Consider the following 22,506-nt stretch of genomic DNA (forward strand, 5'->3'; position numbering starts at 1 on the left):
TCTCAATTTGGTAAAAGAGCTTCTATTTTCAATCATTGACAAGTTCACTGGTGGAAAAGAGTCTGACATGCCCTGAAAAGACCAGAGAAAAAAATTGGACTTAATCAGAAGTTGTTGAAGGGATTAGTAACTGGAACACCAAGCAGTCAAACATCCGTCGAATTGTGAATTAACTTTTCGCGTGATTTTAATAGAGATCTGAGGGGGAAAAACTTATCCTGACTTGATTTTGAAAGTGTTTAAGAATTTAGTCAGATATGCTGATCAAATTCAATAAAAAAATTCTACACTGTTGAGAACATCAAAATAGTCATAGAAAAACGATTTTGGTCCGCGTCTACTGTTGCCAGAGGAACATTGCAAGTGGAAGATCTGAGCGTTTGATATACTCAAAGTAGACATCAACGTGTTGAGCAATTCTGTTGGAAATCGGAGAACCAAAATTTAGGCGGCCATGTTTTTTTTCGAGAGAGTTAGTGTTACATTTAGAATAAATGTCATGACATTGAATCGGAGGGGATACAGCTGAATTCTATTGAGTTTGACATTATACTATCGTTTTAATCCAACTGTTTGATGATTTTTGAAAAAATATTTTGATACAAAAACATACCATTAACATAGACACCAGTTGGTTGGTTTTGTAATTAAATATATCATGATTAGAATGATTTCGCAGCATAACAACAACGAGACTCAGCAGTAATATGCATCCAAAGATCTTATAATGACATTTTGTATGTAAAGGTAGTCTAAACTAAGGCCAAACCACATGGCAACAGTCAGAGCTGGGATGTCACGATTTCATTCAATATTTTCAATTACTGGAAGAGGTTCTATTTTCAATCGATGAGAAAATCACTCGTGGCAAAAAATTTGACATGCCCTGGAAAAACTAAGAGAAAAAAATTGAACTTACACAGAAGTTGCTCAAGCGATTAGCAACTGGAACACCGAATCTGAGTGGAAAATTTTTTTTATCCTGACTCGAATTCGAACGTGTTTTTGAATTTTGTCAACTATGCCCAATCACTTAGAGCTTCGTGAGTAAATCGAACTCTCCAGTGTCGGGGACGTCAAAATAATCATATTGGTTCATGTCAGTTGCTGCAAGAAGAACATGGCAATTGGAAGATCTGAGCGTTTGAAACCTTCAAAGTAGACATCGACGTCTCGAGAGCTTGAATGCACCTGAAGTCTCTTGAGTTTGAACTTAAACTATAGTCTTAATCAGTTTGCTTATTGAAGTTTTTTAAGAAATACTTCGACACAAAATCATACCAACCACATCGACACCAGTTGGTTGGTTTTGCAATAAATTATTTTAGTTTTAGAAAAAGATTTGTTTTAGAAAAAGATTTGACATCATAACGTTAACCGGGGCCAGCACGACCAGATCATTTAGTGTCATTTTATTTAAACGTAGTCTAAGCTACGCATATACCAAACGAAGGCAGTCAAAGCTGGGGTTGTCACGATTTCATTCAACGTCTTCATTTCGTAAAAGAGCTTCTGTTTTCAATCAATGACAAGATCACTCGTGGAAAAGAGTTTGACATGCCCTAAAAAGACCAGAGAAAAAAATTGGACTTAATCAGAAGTTGCTCAAGGAATTAGTAACTGGAACACCAAGCAGTCAAACATACCTGGAATTGTGAATTAACTTCTTGCGTGATTTTAATAGAGATCTGAGGGGGAAAAACTTATCCTGAATTGATTTTGAAAGTTTTTTTAGAATTTAGTCAGATATGCCCATTAAATCCAAGTAAATAAAATTCTACACTGTTGAGAACATCAAAATAGTCCTAGAAAAATGATTTTGGTCCGCGTGTGCTGTTGCCAGAGGAACATTGCAAGTGGAAGATCTGAGCGTTTGAAACCCTCAAAGTAGACATCAACGTGTTGAGCAATTCTGTTGGAAATCGGAGAATCAAAAATTAGGCAGCAATTTTTTTTTCGAGAGAGTTGGTGTGACATTTAGAATAAATGTCATGACTTTGAACTTTGAGAATCGGAGGGGATACAGCTGAATTCTCTTGAATTTGACATTATACTATCGTATTAATGAAACTGTTTGTTGATATTTGATAAGATATTTTGATACAAAAACATACCAACAACATCGACACCAGTTGGTTGGTTTTGCATTAAGTATATCATTATTAGAATGATTTCACAGCATAACATCAAAGAGACTCAGCACTAATTTTTATCCAAAGATCTTATAATGGCATTTTCAACTTAATGTGACAAATTAACTTTCGTTTTCATCTAAATTTTTGTTTAATTTTTTTTTAGCCACGGTTTAAGTTGCAGTAAAGCAATCTCATTGTTGGCATATTTGGTGGGAAGTTTTATTCAACTATATTCAGCTAATTATATTTTAACTTTTTTCTCGTTTTTTTTTTCAGTAGTCGGTGAAGGTGATTTGTAGAGAAAATACTCTTTGGAGAGAACTGCTGTTGTGCTCCCGGGTAAAAACTACATGCGTTTTTTGGGCTAAGTAATGTTGTATATCCCTGAAACAACGAGCATGTATCATCCTGAGGCTCAAAAAATTGACCTTACGATTGAGAATTTGAGGCGTCAACACTTAGCCAGTATGCGTTTGACCAGATTGGCCAAAAGACAATTGGAAAAGAATCAATGAATGCAAAGAAAGAAAAAAACTGCCTTGTTTTTTGCTAAAACTTGAGTTTTTGAATTTTATTTTGAAAATTATATGGCCTTACAGCTCTGAATTTCTAGAAGAATTTAAGATTGTTTTTTTTTTAGAAAACTACTTCAATTCATTCTAAATTTTTTATCAGGTTAAGTTTTTATTCCGCTTTTCAAAACATTATTATACTAAGTTTTCATTCCGTTGGTAAATCTTTTGCTGTTACGTAGTTGAGTTTGCTTTCTTTTCAACAAAGGAAAGAACCTGAATTTAACAAGAAATCAGAGGTCAAACTGCGAAAAATCAAATTGGAGCGTAAACAAATTTTAAGATTTTGCATGAAAAAATTCAGCACTATTTATATAAGTTTCTGCACTAACCTCATCGTTTTTTAAAACTCTGCGCGAATTAACCGAGTTAGTTTGCTAATATTTGCTTAAATGTTGCGTTGGTGAAAATTTTATGGTTGACGATGAGTTGGAGCTAGTTGATCCGAGTTGAAGGCTTGAAGAAATTATATTAAAAAGAACTGAAATTCTTTTTTGTTCACTTTTTTTTTGCGTCAGTCGTACGTAAGCTGCAGTCGACTTACTTATCTGCTGACGATGTGAGAACGAACATATAATAAATAAATTACGAAACATTTTTGAATAAAGTAGCATAATTCAAAAAGTGTGCAAATGATTAACGTTATAATTTTGGTACTTTATTGCAACATATTGGCGGCATTCGCGACATTCAACTAGGATTCAAAACTAAACAACGTCTGTCAACTAAGTAAAAACAAAATCAGTTAAAAATAACCAAAGTATCTCCAAGTTACATCATCAAATTCTAAAAATGGTCACACGGCTAAACTTTGGTGTCAACGCGGAGGTAAGAGTTAGACGTTGGGTTCTTAAGTATCGAGGGCGTTTCGACGAACTTCAAAGCAGGTTGTTGTTGTTGACTCGTTTGCGGTCCTGATGAATTCGCCTGCTGGTTCTGGTATGCGTAGGGCCTGTAGGTCGCGTAGTTAGTATTCGGTGGTTGACTCATCGGCGGCATCAGTTGCGCCTGGTAATAGTCAATCTGATCCGGAGCCATTGTATTGTTAGCTAGATTTGGAGAATTTACAACACCCCCCGGGTGGTGGGAGATGTTGTTATTTTGTCTGGGAAAAGTAGATATGTTATTTTGGTTAGAAAAAGAGTTCACGGGGGCGCCAGCTGGGGACGTCGGGGATTGGAGATTTTGAGCGGCAACTGGGATGTAGCTGGTGTTGTATAGCATGCGGGGAATTCCTGCAGTTGTGGCTTCGTAGTTTTCGTTGTTAGGTAGGGATTTGAAGTTGATTTGATCACGTGGCGCGGACACTGTGGAGCTGGAATCGCGACACCGGAAAGCGAAGGCCAGCTCATTCAACATTTGTTTTCCCAATGAGATCTAAAATTGAAGAAAAGTATGAAAAAAATTAGACAATCCATGCGAAGGTTTTATAGCTTTTTGAACGGGGTTTTTTCGCTGAGAAGAATTTTCGGGCACTAAGTTAGATGCTGAATATGTATATCCAGGTAACCAGTTGAAATGCTTGCAAGTGTTCCAATTAGTGGCAAATATATAGCATCTCAGTTATTTAATGACATTTTTTTGACCAATTTTTAAAATATTTGGAAATTTTTTGGGAGCTTTTTATGTTTTTTTTTGTAATATTACAATAATCATATAAAAACTATCAGAAAACACACAAAAAAATAGTAATACCTCCTCGCGGGAGGCGTTCTTTTTGCTCTTCCAGATGAACTCGAGGACTGCGATGATGCAGCCGAGGACAGTGCCGAAGATGAGGACGTAGAAGATGCCCCCTATACTGTCCAGCTTCAAACTGCTAGCATCGTCGGCACCTGAAAACAGACAAATCCAGATAACTCCAAGTTTTCAAATCTACGAGCAACTTGAAAAATGGAAGAAAAATGGATCAACAACCACCAATTCTTTTTTGTACATCTATGCAGTAGTGGATTTAGGAGGGGTGGGCGGGGGGCGGACACTCCCTTTCTTCAGGGATTCGACCCCCTGCCGACCCAAAGAGTCCCCCTTTGTACTATTTTGAGATATCCATTTTTAGCTGACTGACATTAAAATTTTTCTAAAGGCGCCTTTGGCGCCAATATATACTAATTTTGAGGGGGGAGCTCGCGTCGAAAAAACGCAATTTTTTGGTAAAATTTTACCAAAAAGTGCCTAAAAACGCCTTTTTTGGCCTGTCTTTTCAAAATTTTGCCAGCGGTGCAGAAAATTGGCTCAAATTAAGGTCTTTATAGTGCTTTGGGAGAGCTCAAAAAATCAATTTGGTCGACCTAGAAAAGAAAGGTCGACAAAATTTTCAAAATTTTGAATCTATGCATTCACTTAGCTTAATGAGTTTGAACTTAATATCGACGCAATAGTTACACCAAAGAGCACTTGATATTTCCATCATCTTTATGGTACGGGGTAATCATGAAGATCAAAGTACGGATGGTGTAGGCAAGTTTGATGGAAATCGAAGCTGCATAGATCTGGGTCCTCTAGTCCATAATTGAACGAAGTGACCATTAATCTTTTTAACGAAAAAAACCAAAGTTGGTATGAGAAAACCCATCCTAGAAGAACAACATGCTAATGCTTCTCTGTTTTTGGCATCTGATTTTTTCAAGGCATTCTGACCTGATCCGGACTCTCTCTTAACGCACTTGGACTCGTCCTCCCACCACCTCTTCTTCAGCTTCACCAGCACCCCCTCGTCCTGCATCTGGAGAATGGCCTTGCTGATCAGGGGCGTGTAGGGAGAGTCTGAAACAAACACAGACAATAAATGGATTCTGCGAACGCTCTCAATCCAGAAGTTCGTAGTTCAAGGCCTGCCATGATGCACTTCTAGTTGTTTCAAAAACGCTTAGCCGAAACAAAACTGTATAATGTTCTTAACCATGGCCACAACAGCTTTCCTTGGTAAAAGTCTTAACAAATGTCTCGTTGAATTATCAAAACATATAAATAAAAAAACCCTCTCATTTCACCGCCAATTTTGATATTTCAAAAACTCATCGCCTTTAAATTAACAAAACTAGCACAACCATATTTGTACACTGCGATTATCATATTTCTGCATCATGGCTGTTTTATTTTGACTTATTGCATGCTCACTTTTCTGCAGTCCAATGCCGTAGAACTTGGAGTCCAAAGTGCCACCAATCTGGGTGAGATTGCACTTCTGACTCACTTCGTACTCGATCATGACACTCTCCATGAGGAAGGCGTAGTCCTCCTGCATCACTCTCTGGATACCCTGGGCTGAGGTGTCCACGAAGACAGTGGGCTCCGCGTTGGACATGAACTGCCACATGCGACTGTACGTGGCGATGTCACTGTCCTGCAAAACCGAACCTCAAATTAGCCGATAAATGGAAAATATCAACAAAATAAAAATGACGGAAAAAAACATTCGAAAGTTCAAGACACCCTTGTTTTGCTTTATCTCTTAGTTTGAAATTATAACCCATCAAGTGTTCAAAAATGAAGATGCGTAATTTTACGCAAAAAGAGAAATTTTTTTGATTGTGTTTTTATTCATTCAATAATGAACAATATGTCTGAACTCTCCAATGTTTGCAGCAAAAAAAATTTGAGTGATTAAACCAAATTATTGTGCATGCTTACCACACTGGTTTGTAGAAAAAAAATAATTGTGCATTCCAAACTATACTTAACTTCTTGTTAACAATTCCTCCCCGAACCCCAACTATGATACCCGGTAACGAATATCCGCCAGTGTAATAAACTTATCCATTGGATAATTACCTCAGAAATTTGAACTTGTAGCGAGTTTCCCCTTTTGTAAAAGGGATGGGATTGTTAACAAGATCCCTATAGTATCACTACATTTTGTAGATATCGACCGAAAGTTTGATGAACAGCAATTTTATGAAATATAAAAGGATGTTAAATCATAGCTAATCAAGCGCAAACATAAAACAAGACTGCTCGTAGCAGGGCGATACTACCATTGAGTAGTGTTTGGTTTTCAAGAAAATTGATGAGTTTTTAAAAAAAAAAATGAGATTTTTTTAATCATCCCTCACAATTTAAAGTACAAAGTGATACTTTTTAGCATTCAGAAACTTATAAATAAGAACAACTAGCATGTGTCTACTCAATTGGGAACTATTGCGGAGCTGGATTCAGTACCCGCTCTCGCGTGTTAATACTCGCGTGAATTATTCCAAATTGCCAGTTGCAAACCCTCTTTACTTTAAGAACAATGATCACAGGTTAAAAAAAACTTAAAAATTCGAGGTCAGGACCTCAATAACTTTCAGATAATATTAAAAAGCTCATCAAAACTTTCTAGTTAAAAAGTCGAAAGTTGTCAGAAGAAAAACAACACCCCGACCTTAGATATTCCGTCACTTTCTTTGAATCAGGGGATTATTTAGGGGGAGGGAACGCCTTTTTTTGACCTGTTTTTCAAAATTTTCCCTGCGGCGCAGAAATTACCAAAACAAGGTCTTGTTAGTGAAAATCTGCCGCCCCCCCCCCCCCCTCTCAAGAAAACCCTAGATCCGCCCCTGCGTTGAATCATGACTGTATTTTGTTCCGACTTACGGAAATTGCGTGCCCAAGTGGTTATTTTTCTCAAGGTTAATTTCCTTTTTAACTGGCCTTTTAGGCAGAGTTTTTATACCATCTGGAAAATACTGAAATCCAAGGCTCAAAATTAAAATGAGTTTTCACCTGTGATTTTTTCTTTAAAAGTTATACGAGAATAATATGATTCAATTTATAACAATTAACGCGCGTTAATCGGCGAACAAGCAGCAAAGAAAATTATTCCAAGTTGAATTCAGTCAAGGAATTTGCTTTTTTAAAACCTTGCCAGACGCAAAATATAGTACTAAGGATTTTGTATAGAGTGTGGGAGGGTACAGTTAAGAACTAAAACATGAAAAAAACTTGACAAAAAGTTGAAAGTTTTAATAATTGATAATTAAAAGTTCAAAAAAGTTTTGCATGTTTTTGACAATTTTTTGAAACAAAACTTTCTCATTGTTGCGTAAAGGCTGCGGTAGCAATAAGAGCTTCGCCCTGATACGAGCATTATTTTTATATAGTTTTGATTTAACATGCTAAAACAACAAGGGTAACAAATAGCATACAATTGTCGTGCAGATTAGCCAAGAATATAAATAGTTAATGGTTCCAGAACAAAAACAAGCTTTTGAGTGAAACTTATGAGCTAAGATTCATAACTCAGAGAAATCGAAAATCAGTCATCATAGAAGCAGGTTTAAAAATCAGTCAGTCAGAAAAATGTTGAAATATTGTTGAGTTGATGAAAGTAAAACAACCTATATGAAAATGTACAACTAATATATAAAATGGTAAGACTTAGAAGTAAGCGGAACAATCTGTTAACCCATAGAACCCATAGATGTCAGAAACAAACGAAAACTCTCGTGGTGAAAAGAAACGAAAGTTGGAGAAAGCCACAAACTGCCGAAAGCAACTCAAACATGGATGAAGTGTTTGAAAGAAAGAACCCCAAACCAATCATGGATAATAGAAGCAAGCCATATCATCATTTTCCGAAATCTCTCCCCAGGCAAAACTTGCGGTCGACCAATTTTTTGTGTGAATCCAATTAAACCTCGCGAAGTTCTCCACCGTTGTTGAGAACTCTCAGTTTCGAATCACTTAAGTTTTAGTTGATTTTCACTCACAATATTGTTAGTCATTCATCAAATTTAGCCTCCACACAGGTATGTAAGTTTTCACACTGAAGTGAGGTTGGGCGACAGAAAAAGTTTTTCACCAGACGACACAAGAAGTGTCTTTTTTGTCTTTTCATTTGACCTTGTATTCCCTTTTCCCGTTTTCATTTGACCTTTTTGTAAAACAATGCAGAAACAGAGTCTGTGTTTCACCTTTTGCAAACGTTTGGTTGCTGAGAGGTTACTTTTTTCTAAACGTTTTGGGAAGACTTGGTCATAAGTAGGAGGAGGAGGAAGGTACCCTGAAGAATGCGTGGGTGGATCCGCCCATGACTGTGCCGTATTTGATGCGGTGTTGCTGGCTCAGACCCTCTGCGTCTTTGATTGGGGCCTCCATTCTGGTGACTGTGAGGAAGGCGGCCAAATTGGCAGTGTAGGAGGCGATGCAGATGAGCACGAAAAACCACCACGTGCCTAGATATCAATTACAACCACGATCAAAAAGTCAATAATCAAGGTCACTGAAAAATAACTGACATTTGAATGAAAATAATCATAAAATTATCTAAAGTATAATATTTAAGATACATTATGTATTACGAGAGTTGTCGATCAGGAAAGTTGTACCATAAGCCATAAGGCTGTTTAGAGAACAATTTGGACAAGAACTTCTTGGGAACAAATTTTTTGAGAAGAACTTCGATTTGGTCAGAAACTTATTGATAGAAACTATTAGAGAGAAATCACATTTAAAAAATTGGATTAAAACAAAATTTTTAGGCCAATAAGACTAATTGCGCATTGAGGAGTTTTTCAACAACTTTTTTATGGAACAAAAAAATGTCACGGCAAAAATTCATAAAATCTTATTACTGTGGAAGTTTAGGAGTTAGAAGTTTAGTTAAGAAGTCTTATAGCCTGTTAAGACAATAGTACCTCAGTCAAATCAAATTAAACATTTTCATTACTGATTTTCTTCTGAAATAAATGAAGTGTAATTTAATGACTTGATATTGTGCGCCTCGTGAAATGAAGTTACGAGCTTAATCCATGTTTTATACAGTGCCAACAATACTCTGAAAAACTGTTCTGTTGACCCCGCTCTGACCATTCCGTATTTGACTTTGTTTTGACTCTTTAGACCATCCACGTCAGCGATGGGTGTTTCGTGGATCTTGACGGTGAGAAAGGCGGCTAAATTGGCCGTGTAACTCGAGATGAAGAGTATGACGAATACGTACCACGCTACTGTCACAATAGAAAGCATAATATGGTAAAAATGATTAAAAAACGTTAAATATTTAAAACAGGATAATTATTCTAGTTACCATTTTTTTGGTTATAAACTAAAAATCAATGATTTCCTCTGCCCTTTTAAATGAATTTTTATCTAGCAAATGACGAATATGCCACAATCAACCCTGTGTCGGCGAAAAATAAGTTTTAGATTAAATCTAGATGCATTTTTCTGTAGTTTTTTTAAACCTGGAACTCAAAGCAAGTAAACCACTGTTGTGGCTGCCCTGTTTTAATGGTTTATGACTGCAGAAGTTAAGTTGTCGTGGTTGTGGTTAAGTCATTGTATAACTGGGTACGTTTATCAAGCGCAGTCGATGTTGAAGGTTTCAAATGTTGCAACTTGTTAGTGTTCTTTTTTAGACTACTTTCAATGTCGAGGAATATTATCGTGTTTTGTCTTTCAAAATAGAAAAAAATGAAAAATTCAAGCAGGAGGAAAACCATTTTTATGATACTCAGGGGTGGATTCAGGGGAATTCAGCGGGCGGACGCCCCATTCCTCAGGGCTTCGACCTTTTGGTACTCTTTGAAAACATTCTTTTTTTGGCGTACTGACCCTAACACTCTCTTAAAGGCGCCTTTGGCACCAATATGCATTAACCGTGGGAGGGGAGCCCGTACCGAGAAACATTTTTTGGTCAAAATTTTCCATAAGTGCCTGAAAACGCCTTTTTGGACTGTTTTTTTCTTAAATTCGGCTGCTGCGCAAAAATTTGGTCGAAACAAAATCTTTATAGTTATTTGGGAGATCTCAAAAATTCAATTTGGTCGAGCTTAAGAAATTCGACTAAATTTTTGAAAATCCCGCTCGAAAAAATCCTAGATCCGCTCCTGGTGATAACGCTATAAAAATAAGATCGACTCATCATGTAAAAGAAATATCTATCTGTGACACAATAGAACCTGTGGCGTTTACATAGAATTCTAGGAAACGATCTTGATCTTCTAAACTGCATTTTTAAAAGCAATTCCATGGCTTTTCACTTGAAAAAATATGACAGCTGAGCACATAAAAATATTTGGCCCGAAATCATTTCCTAGATCGCAGTCTTAATTAGTAGTGTTCTCATTTAGCGAACTTGAGTCAAATCATTTTTGACTGCAGACATGTTTTCACCAAATGCTCGTTTCTTTTCGCGATTGTTATGCATTATGGAGTTTACATTTCTGCCTGACTTGGTGTTGTGTCCATGCATGGATGATATCAAACATTGAACAACATTTGGAGACAGTCTTCCTACTTTTTTCATGCCCCATTAACTCCATTCCGCCACAGAACAACAATCAACATTAAGTGATCACGACAATATTGCTACTTTTCCATGTCGCTGATCTTCGTGGCGCTATTTTGACAACAGTTTTTAAAATGCTAAGCACAATAATTAGCAGAACGATCAGAATATAGATTTAAAATTACAATAATTTTTGATGTTTTTTCTTAATTAATAAATTACGTATCGTATTTTAGAATAAATCATTCAGATTTAGGACTTTCGGTCTAGGATTTTCGGTCCAAATCATGCCCGTGGTCAATCATTTTAATTCAAGTTAAATTTTTCCCAACTTATAAAAATCTGTGATAATTCCGGATCATAAAGTGCCTTCTGATCGTTCTGCTTTAGGATTACGCATCACAAACAACATTAAAATCGCTTTTCTTTTTATTTATCAACATCATTGCGCATTGCTTTGTGACCTTGAGATGAAAGTAACAATAGAGCAAAACTAAGTTGACGACATTGAAACAGGTAACAATAGTGGATAAATCTATGGGAGACCTTGAATGGTAACAATAGCGCATACGTATGACTGAGTTGAACTCATCAGGAGACGTTGAATGGAAACAAAAGCGGCGCATACGCGAAACTGAGTTGTTGATCATGAAAAACATGTAACAATACGCGTAGAAGTTTGGGTGACCTTGAAAAACATGTAAGTGGATCCCCTGTATATGGTTCCGTATTTGATCTTGGTCTGTCGGACTAGATCCTCTTCGTTTGCGATTGGGGAGTCCATTCTGGTCACTGTGAGGAAGGCTGCTAAGTTGGCTGTGTAGGACGAGACCAATATTATGGTTGTCATGTACCACATCGCTGCATTATGCATATAGTACAATTTCACTCACATCATCAGGGCGAAAGGGTTTTATAATTGGACCATTTCAATGCAACTTTTTTTTCAAAATGAAACAAACTGACTTACATAGGGGTTATACTTTACCTGCAATTTGGTCTCAAGATAAATTTGATTAAAAACTGTAAGAAAAAATCTTTATATTGGAGTAGATAATCGCTAATCGATTGAGGAGCTTCAGTAGACTAGTTGTGTAGCCCGATAGAGTCAATATAATTTATATTGGCAAACTTTTAAAATTTCAAATATCTTCCAACTTTGTGATGTTGGGAAAAGTTTTGTCATTTTTGCAGCTAGTTTTTGTAACGTTTTTTCCTTTTTCATAAGTCATATATTCAGAGTCACTAGTGATGAGCTGAAAACTTTTGTCCGCTTGAGCGGCCCATCAAGTGATTTTTGAACAAAATCGTTAACCGTAGTCATGCTGGTTGAAATAAATACTGCTGCTCCAAATTTTGAATTAAAGTCTTCCTTCAAATGAATTGAGAATTCAAGTTTTTTTCACAACTTAAGTGACGTGTTGTTGACCTAGTACCACACCCATTGAAGTTACTTTGAAGTAGCCAGTTTAATGCTTTTTTTTGTTTTGGTCATTTTTTGTTTCACCGAAATGGTTTTAAAATTTTAAAATTCCAAACGAACGATTTTAAAGTACATCGATTGAAAAAATAATCTAGCTGACCGAAAAAAAAATTTTATTTTGATAATTTTTCAACCTTCATGTTCTTTTAAAAAATACTGTGTGTCTGAGCTTTTGAACTTAAATTCTTTTTTAGTATAATCACTTTTTTCATAAGGCTAACTCAATTAGAGAAATTTGGGACAATTGGTAGTCTTTTTCCAGATGGGATTTCTTTGAAAAAATTATCCATTTTCAAAGCTGAAAGTCATTCAAGTTTTTTGCTACATTTTTATTTCCGATAGCAAAAAGCGTAGCTTACCTTGTTTTCAAATAAGAATTGCTTTAACTTATATAAGAATCAAAAGTCGAGCCGCAAAAAGTAAAAAAAAATGAGCGTGATCAGTCATTTAGATTTCTTTTTAAAAAAACACACGACTTAAATTACAGTCTTCATTTCGTTCATTGACACTTTGTTCATCTGACCCAAAATCTTTACTCGTTGAAAAATATAGAATTTGGTTTGTACTAAACAACGTATTTAAACGAAGTTTATTCTTATATATGATATCTCTTATCGAATAAGGAATCTCACAGGCAAGATTTGGTTTTCAAAATTATCGATGTAGAACACATAAAAAGGAGGGGTGGGAAAAAATTTCTTCCTGTTGATTGAAATGAAAAGTTCAAAAACAATTCTTCAAAATAATTTACTCAAAAATGGTTTCAATCTTCACATTAAGTTTGTTAGAAAAAATTTAGTAGTAATTTCTAAGAACCAATGCAAAAAACAGAAACTTTTTGCTCAAATCGAAATGACGAAAATTGCTCAAAATGATAATCTTCTAATGTGAGCTTTAAGAAAAATAGGCTTTAAAACCTATCAAAAATCGAAACAAAAAAGATGGCTTTGATCATAAAAGTGTTTTGAAATAACAACAAATTTGCTTATTATTTAAATTTAGATTATTTAAATTTTCAATAAAAAGTTACACTTGAATATCAATTAAACGTCAGAAAAACGAGCGAAAAAACTTCGAAAATACGATTGTTTTTGTTCCGACTTTCGATACGAAAGTAACGGAATATTTGTGCTCCGGTTGGGTTTTTTTTTCTTCAGACAAATTTCGACTTTTTAACTAGCCATTTTTGACCAATTTTTTTTATATCATTCGAAAGCTATTGTTGTTCTGAGCTTAAAATTGAAAAGATATTTTAGCTGTAATCATTTTTTGTAAAGTTATGGGGGGCTTAAAGATTGCCATTTTGGCCAATTTGGGACAATTAACGCGCGATATATTTCGCGCTATTAACGCGTAAGCGGAGATTTAATCCGCCCTAGAAATTGTTCCAAATTGGTTGAAGGAAGCTTATTTGTCATAATTGATTTATTACTAGGAGCAAAATCTATCACTTTGTTTTATATGGCGTGTGGGGGGATGTTTTTCATTTAAAAATTTCAAATTTTAGAAAAAAATGTTTCATTTTATTTTATTACATTTAATTTTTTTTTGTTATTACTGCTCCAGAACCTCAAAAGTCAGTCGGAACATTCAGGGCTTCGCCCTCATACGAGCAGTCTTGTTCTAATTTTGCCACTAATTTTGTAGATATTATTCGTTTGTTTTAGCTTTTCGATTGTTGCACTAAGCCTTTATTAACGCAAGATTACCTAAGACTTCTAAAAATGTAGTTCATTTTTTTACTTGCACGTAGTAAAGAACTTTTAAAAAATTTCTAAAATAAATATTGCAAATTTTCTAAGCTAGATCTCGCAATTCAACCTTTTTAATCAATTCAGAACAATTGAGCTATAAAAAAGTTTAGTGTTAAAATTGTAGGCCTCAAAATTTTTTAAATTGAAGAGTAGATTTTTGCTACAATCAATGAGGGAATTGATTTAGATATCACAGAAACCATTGTGTAAAAATAAGCCAGCTATATATTTGTACATTTCTTCTTTGTTGTAACAAATTGTCAGATATATTTTAAAAAAATTGGGAATGATATAATCTTTGAATTTCGTTTAAATCAACTTTTGTTTTTTATAACTCTGCAAAGCAGTAGATTTTGGCCGAGTAGTATCCATGTGGTTTCTCTATGATTTGTCAGTTAAAAATAACAAATCGTAATTGACATTTTAAAAATAATTTAATCAAAAATGGTTAAAAATTGCCAGGAAAATTGTTAGAGAAACTTGCTTGGTTTCTGTGATTTCAAGGAAAAAATTGAAAGTTTAGAAATCACCCAACTTGAAATTAGCCAATTTTAACAAATCAAATATCAAATGTCAGTCACTTCGATATCAAATATATTTTCAGCCAATTAGAAAAATCAAATATCAGACGTTTTTTGTGCACCTTAGATTTATATCTATCAAAGCTCATTTGGAGTCCCAGTGGGAAGTTGATTAGGAAATATAAGCTTCCAATAGCTTCAAAGTCAAACTGATGGTTAACTAAATCAATTTACATTCCAGGTTCCGACCACAAAAGTTTTTGCATTTAGTAATTTTTTTTCTTCAAGTTTTCAGGTAGGAGGAATTCAATCCAAGCTTTAATATATAGATATTAAGACTTAAATCAACTTCAAAACTAATTGTTGAGATTAAAAACTGGTAATTTTTTGGGTGCGTGGCGTTTGAATTATTATTATGAAGATAACTTGAATTTCATGATGATAACTTGAAAAATTTATCGTGAAAACCTTTTAAAATAAAAATCTTTGGCTCATATTTATAAAAATATTTCAATATGAGAAAACTGGTCAATAGTTAATTTTTTATTGCGCTGTGAAATCTTAAAAATTTATTTCGGTTTTTTGCTAACGTTTTTTTTGTTTTTGCCCCACCTGCCAATTTTTACAAGTTAAGTTTTTGTTCACGTGGTCGGATTGCTATAAAAACCTACAAACATATTTGGCAAACATAGTTAATCTTGTAAGTTTGCTCGTTACATAATAAAAGTGATGCTCGTGTGAGGTGGGGAGAAAAGGGGCTGTTTCCGAAAAAAAGTCTTTCACGTTTTTAGAGTCTATTTCCTAATTTGAGAGCGCATAAATTGCCTTCTGTTAGCATATGAAGTTGAATTGTAAAAAAAATCAAAAGTCAAACAGCGGTAAATCAATTTCAAGCGTTATCAAAATTAATGATTTTTAGTTAGAAAACACAATTGTAATGAATAATGAGTTAAGAAGAAGAATGTTTTCAAAAAATTTCAAATTTATTTTTGAATTTTTTTCCATCTCTGATTCAAACTGAAATTAGATTTTAAAAAAGCCAAAGCACTGAGATGTTATGTTCTCTAACTGTATAGCCCAAACAGCGATTGTAGTAAAAATCCAAAAAAAGTCCCCGTTGAAAATCAGTCTGAAAAGCAAAAACTTTCAGACCTTTTTGTTTCGACATACAGAAAATGTTTAATAACAATGTAATAGAATTTTTAATATAGATGGCTGAAGTGGTTTTAATTATGAGACTGAATTTTCTTTGAGGTAGTCAAAATCATACGAAAAAAAACTTCATACGTTTTGCGCCATAGTTCCCTTCCCACTGTTGCCACCAAATTCAGCAGAACATCATGATCATTTTCATTACATACAACTGTCTGATCTCAACAAACAACCTAAAGTCTTTTCTTCAACTTCAGTTCAAAATTTTTTTTGTAGTTAGCATGAAAATAACATTTTGTCGCATTTGAAACTATTCACTCAAAGATCCTATAAAAAAACGTTTCTACACGTTTCTACAGATGCTAAGCAAAATTCGTTTTTACTAAATTTTACTAAGTAATTTATTCTTCATATTCATTTCCAAACCAGCAGTTTTTCGAGAAACTATTTGGGGCAAGGGCGTGGATTGAAGGCTATTGGGGCGAGGGTGATGGGTTGTCTTAGGCTGAATAGATAGTAGTGATATGTTGATCGTTGTTCATGTATACGCATGTTAATTTTTTCAAAGTTGTTCAAAATTGGCTTTTTCAATAAGTTTTCAATTTTTTTTTGCCTTGATCTAGATACTTTGCCGTGTTTCCCAGTATAATGATACCAAATTTTTAGATTTTCGGAGCTCGAGCAGATAAACCATGTTTTTTTTTGCTTCAAAAATGGGACATTTACAAAAAATATATGTAATTTGAATTTTCTTTATTGCGAAATTCTATATCAGCGTGAGAAGGGAGTTATGATGACGTGCCTACCGGATATTATGCGAGTGGACAGAGCGCGTGGACTGATCTCGGATCCCTGTTGCATCATGGCCCCAGCTGCGAACCATAGGGAGTTGATTAGAGTGAACTGGTTCTCCACTTCGTCCGAGTCCTCATTCGGTCTGTACCACTCGTAGGGAGTGAAGCGGGCCATGATGAACAGTACCATGCTGATGGCTGAAACAGACCACGCCCCAAATGTATCCAACTGCACAGGTTGACAGAAGAAACCAGTTAGGCAGTTCAGATACTATGGCCCATATATTGTAGTAAGTTCAAAAAAATAGGAGTCAAAAGAGTCGAATCGTCCTCTAAACCCTTTCCCCCCCCCCCCCCCCCCCCAAACACCACCACCACCACCACCAACACCTCTCTAAATCGATCTTGAGTATTGTAACTATAAAATGGTTGCTGCATATCATTATTATGTAACACCTCCGTATTTTTGTTTGGCTTATCTGATAGCTGGTTTATATGTCGTCTGGCTTATATACTGAACCAATGTATGTACCTATGTAACTGACAATTAGGTACATCCAAATGTCATAATGGAGTGGCTTCAGAAAAGAGAAAATGGAGGGAGTCTTGCTCTCCTGCATGCGATACAGGATGGAGATGCCTAAGTTCATGAAGGGGGTTGAGAAGTCTATGGCATCCTGTCTGAGATAGTTGATGGTCAAGGGAGCCACGGCCAGATCGGCACGCTAAAAATCAATTCACAGCATAAGCATCGAAAAAGTTCGATTATCCTTTAAAAAGCCATTTCCCACTTTCAAAATTGATTTCAAAAATTATAATGTCGCCTTCGTAGAAACAACCAGTCACAAGTAGGCCCAGTCAACTTTTAAAAAGGACATCATTTAGAAAACATTTGAGCTCAAAATCGGGACAATTTTTGTTTAAAATATTATCTCACATTTTCCATAAGTTCGCCGACCATTCCATCCCATCCATCTTTAGTATTACTCCCATATCTCCCATCAGCTACTTCGTGTATCTCGTACTGGAAGTCCACCCCCAGTCTGTCTAAGTAGATGGCCATGTACTCTAACAGGTCCATGCAATAGCCCTCGTATCTGTCATTTCCACTCAGGGGGTCGTCGGTCTCTTTTAATTGCGTGAAGGGCGCGGACTAAAACAGCACAAGGTTTTTAGTTTTTTTCCAGACTCGTGAAAAAACGTAACGCATATAAACCATCACGGGCACATTTTGGGAAACGCAGCGCAGGGGTCGGGGTGGAGAACGCCTCAGGTGTTTAATCCTCTCGCTATCCGAAGACGGATCAACGTTGAAATTTTTCTTGAGGCGCCTGTGCTGTCAGCATGCTTTAATTTTGAGGTCCCTTTGTTCTATCTTGAGATATCCATTTTTGGCGACGAACCCTAAAAGTTTTCTAAATACATACTAATATATATACTAATATATACTAATTTTGAGGGGGGAGCGCGCGCCAAAAAAACGCAATTTTTTCGGTCACAGCTTTCCAAAAAAGTGCCTAAAACGCCAAAAAAAAACAGGATCTCTTTAGCGCGCTGGGAGAGCTCGGAAAACCAATTTGGTTGATCTAAAAAAAGGTCGATGAAATTTTCTGAAAATTTTTTCAAAATCCGCCCCCTCGAGAAAATCCTAGATCCGCCCGTGTTTACAACCACAGTGTTTGCTACACAAGCGTTGAAACTAGGATCAAAAACAATTTTTTTTCGGGGAGGAACTTTGTATCCGGGTGTGTTTTATTTTTTTCTTTTTGTTTTCCACGGACAATCAGGTGTCACAAACAATCATGGGAGAAGAAAAAGTGATATATTATATTAAAACCCTTTTAGTCGTGATTCGAACGACAAAAAAAACTTTGAAAAAACTTTCTGTGTCAAGAAAAACTGACTGGAAATTTTTAATTTTTGGTCAATGTTCGAGCTAATAAGGTGAGAATGCAGGCTTATAATAGCCTATTTATGCTGAAATTAAGTCGTGAAAGTTTAGTTGTACTCGAGTAAAGTTAGTTTTTGGGGTTTTTTAGCGCCATTTTGAGAATCAGAGATTCCAAAAAAACTGCGAAAAAATTTGAAACTTTCTTGTTCTACTTTACTGTTCAGATATTTCTATCACACCACGCAGAAAAAAAAGAACACTAATTTGAAAAAGAAAGTTATGTATTTTTTAAAACTATGGTCAAACATTTTGTGCTACTTGCGCAGTAACCGGCTGTCCTTGTAAATCGATCGGGAACACAAGAGATGGGAAAAGTTTCCGCCACCTGCATATCAACCTGGTTTCTTCGACAGTTAATTGAAAAAGATCATTCGGGTGTGTTTCTTCTCATTTTGAGAATCAGGGATTCCAAAAAAACTGCAAAAAAACTGAAACTTTCTAGTTCTATTGTTTTGTTCAATTTTTTTGATCACACCACGCATGAAAAAGAACACTAATAAAAAAAAAAGTTTTGTTTTTTTTGTAAGACTTTGGTCAAAACATTTTGTGCTACTTGCACAGTAACCACCTGTCCCTGTTTTTTTGTTTTTGTTTTTCAATTTTTTTGAAATAAAATCACGAGTGGAACAAAAACAGCCGGTTGCTCTGCAAGTAGCTGAGAAAATTTCAACCAGTCTTCAAAAAACTACGTATTTGTTTTTAAGCTTTTTATCTTAAAACAAAAAAAAATGAATCAAAACAAGAAATTGAAAACTTTTTATTGAAGAAGAAGCACTAAATAAAATCAAAATTTGACTAAGAAGTTCAACTACGCAAGCAAAAATTTAAAAAAAAAGCAAAACAGAAAGCAAAGAGAGCTAGAAAAAGATGCTGAGCAAAAACAAGGAGAATTTTGCGGCCACTTTATATACTTTAAAAAAATCTAAGAAACAAGGAAAACTCTTCAGAAAAAATGAGAAAAAGAAACTTCTTTTTTTTTTTCAAAACTATTTTGCTTTTTTTAGATTCTAATACTTAAAAAAATTAGTTGAATCAGATCAAAATTTACAGAAAAAAAATAGTTTTCCCGATAACCTGTTAAGCTAGTCAATACCAGACGAAAATGATCCACGCTACGCAGTAGTTCCTAGCCATTTCGTAAAATGATCGGGAACACAAACGATGGGAAAAGTGTGTGCCACCTGCATATCAACCATCCACTCTGGTTTCGTCGACAGTTTATTAAAATAGATCATTCGGTTGTGTTTCTTCTCATTTTGAGAATCAGTGATTCCAAAAACAAACTGCAAAAAAAATGAAACTTTTTAGGTCTAGTCTTTTGTTCAGTAGCTGAGAAAGTTTCAACCGTTGTCTTCAAAAAACTAAGAGTTTGTATTTAAAATTGTTACATTAAAACAAAAAGAAAGATTTCAAGATAAAAAATTGAAAATTTTTCGTTGCAGAAGAAGCGCTAAATAAAATCAAATTTAGACTAAGAAATTGAACTACGCAATCAAAAAAAAAAAATGCAAAAAAGAAAGCAAAGAGAGCTGGCAAATGTTGCTGAGCAAAAAAAGAGAATGTTTCGGCGACAATAGCCTCATTCGAAAAATCTAAGAAACCAGGAATGCTCTTCAGAAAAAATGAGAAAAAAAACTTACTTTTTGTTTTTGCTTTTTTTTTAGGTTCTGTTATTTAAAAACATTGGTAGAATTAAATCACAATTGAGAGAATAAATTTTTTTTTCTCGATAACGTGTTCAGGTAGTCAAAACCGGACGAAAATGATCAACGCTACGCAGTAGTTCCTAGCCATTTCGTAAAATGATCGGGAACACAAACGATGGGAAAAGCTTGTGCCACCTGCATATCAACCGTCCACTCTGGTTTCTTCATCAATTTATTGAAAAAAATCATTCGGGCGTGTTTCTTCTCACGTAAAATCAGTTACAATGCAAAACGCGTCGAGCTACAACTAATGAAGCGTCATGCTAAAAAATTGGTCAGTTTTCAGTTGAACAACACGAGGAAATTCTCCAAGTTTGTCTGCTGCCTGAAAAAAAAACAATTTGGTTGTCGTGCTTTACAGGCCAATTTTAAGGATAGTTGACACAAACAGCTGCGCCAAAAAACAATAAAAGCGAATGATTCTAAATTTTTGAAAGTTGGCAACTCGTCCAGGAAAATAGGAAAAAGTTTAGTTTTTGGCACAGGTTTTTGTATTTGTAATTTTCGGTGTTACTTGCGCAGTAGCCAGCTACTCTCATTGTTCTGAGAGCGGAAATTGGTGCGGAAGGAATTTGATTTTCGGGTGTATCACAGTTTTTTTTGCTCAAATTCAGTTACAACAAATAGTCGAGTGTTATATCATATCAGGGGCGGATTTAGGGAGGGGGTTTGGGTTGGGCGCCTCCCTCGTCAGGGATTCGACCCCCTGCCGACCCAAAGGTTCCCCCCTTTGGTACTTTTTAGGAAATCCGTTTTCGGCCAACTGACCCTAAAATGTTGCAAAGGCGCCTTCTGCGCCAATATATGCTTATTTTGAGGGGGGAGCGCGCGCCGAAAAACGCGATTTTTTGGTCAAACATTTCCAAAAAGTGCCTAAAAACGCTTTTTTTTGGATTGTTTTTTCCAAATTTTGTCTGCGGCGCAGAAAATTTGGCCAAAACAGGGACTAAACCGTTTTAGGGAAAGCTCAAAAAATCAATTCGGTCGACCTAAAAAAAAGGGTCGACAAAATTTTCGAAATTTTTTTGAAAATCCGCCCCCCCTCGAGAAAATCCTAGATCCGCCCCTGTATCATATAACAATATTTTAAGCCGTATCGATTGAGATTGAGACATTTTTTTTCTCGTAGTTGATAAGCTTCTCCAACCCAAAACATTCAAAAAATTTAAAACACGGATCTAAAAAAAAATTTGAAAGTTTAATCAAATTCTTATGATATTTTCCCCGCTTTTGTTATTAATTGTGCAAAAAAACTAACTACGGTAAAAAAAACTCCTTTTAAAATCCTAGGTGACTAGACGCCCAAAAATTGAAAAAATGCGGGAATATATATTTTTTCTGTTTTCAACACAATTGTGGTCAGATTTTTCTGTGGTACTTTTACAGCAACCGGCAATTTTTGCTCACTCATTAGTTTTTACACAATTTATTTTTTCAACCGAACAAAAATATTTTAAATAAATATCCTGAATTCTGATTTGAAAACCCGTATTTTGTACGAAGTTTGCAAATTTTTCGAAATTGAATCTTCAATATACAATTGAAATACTGACGATGATTGTGGTGACTCGTATCGTCTTGTTCGAAAGAAGACTCTTGGCATTCACGAGTTGACTTGACTCAGTGATGTTTATTTGGTCTCTATTGGTCCAATTGCCCACCTAAAAAATTAGGCAATCACCAGTAATTATTACGTGACAATCTTTTCATAAGGAGTTACGTAATAGTTGAATTGTAGCTTACCACTGAAGGTTCTTTGTTACGTCTTTCTATGATTGTAGCTTGTACGGTTGTGCGTTGGCCGAGTCCATTAAAAGCTATACTTCCAGATAATCCTTGAATTGAGACCTAAAGTTAAGTTAACATCAAATCAGGTGAACTTAACAAAAATTTATTTCAGTTATTAGGCCAATGTGATCATATAATCTCACTTTGCTTAACCATAACATGAGTCCAGTCGAAAGAAAATTTTTTAGACTACTCATGTTTACAGAAGTGTTTTTCATCACTACATCAGAAAAAGGAGATGAAAGTATAAAAGAATGACTTTGAGTCATGACACTTTACCTAAAAGTGACCATTAATCTTAAATTTAGCCCTTTTTTGTTTAAAGTTAGTAATTTGGGTTCGTGTTCCAAAAATAATCTCAGACGAAATTTGAAATTCATCAGTTGAAAATGAGGGTATTAATTTGAAAGACAGTCTTTGGCCGAGCCCAATCCA

At 35.3% G+C, this 22,506-nt stretch overlaps 1 protein-coding gene across 10 annotated transcripts in view; it reads right to left on the minus strand.

The window, feature by feature from the left end:
• Window positions 1-3,273: 3,273 nt before the first annotated feature.
• Window positions 3,274-22,506, minus strand: part of LOC134840469 (glutamate receptor ionotropic, kainate 2-like) — a 59,034-nt gene continuing 39,801 nt past the window's right edge. For 9 of the 10 annotated variants that reach the window (XM_063856280.1, XM_063856284.1, XM_063856278.1 and 6 more), the window contains 10 exons: window positions 22,027-22,131; window positions 21,837-21,944; window positions 17,564-17,779; window positions 17,159-17,351; window positions 16,639-16,824; window positions 8,693-8,865; window positions 5,828-6,053; window positions 5,348-5,473; window positions 4,403-4,542; window positions 3,274-4,084 (listed from right to left, as the gene is read on the minus strand). In XM_063856280.1, the coding sequence (XP_063712350.1) occupies window positions 3,512-4,084; window positions 4,403-4,542; window positions 5,348-5,473; window positions 5,828-6,053; window positions 8,693-8,865; window positions 16,639-16,824; window positions 17,159-17,351; window positions 17,564-17,779; window positions 21,837-21,944; window positions 22,027-22,131 (2,046 nt within the window). In that variant the 3' untranslated portion in view covers window positions 3,274-3,511. Of the gene's footprint in view, window positions 4,085-4,402; window positions 4,543-5,347; window positions 5,474-5,827; window positions 6,054-8,692; window positions 8,866-11,610; window positions 11,784-16,638; window positions 16,825-17,158; window positions 17,352-17,563; window positions 17,780-21,836; window positions 21,945-22,026; window positions 22,132-22,506 lie in introns of all 10 variants that reach the window. The other variant, XM_063856287.1, reaches the window with a different exon arrangement.

Source organism: Symsagittifera roscoffensis, chromosome 2, assembly GCF_963678635.1.
Source record: "Symsagittifera roscoffensis chromosome 2, txSymRosc1.1, whole genome shotgun sequence".
NCBI lineage: Eukaryota > Metazoa > Xenacoelomorpha > Acoela > Convolutidae > Symsagittifera > Symsagittifera roscoffensis.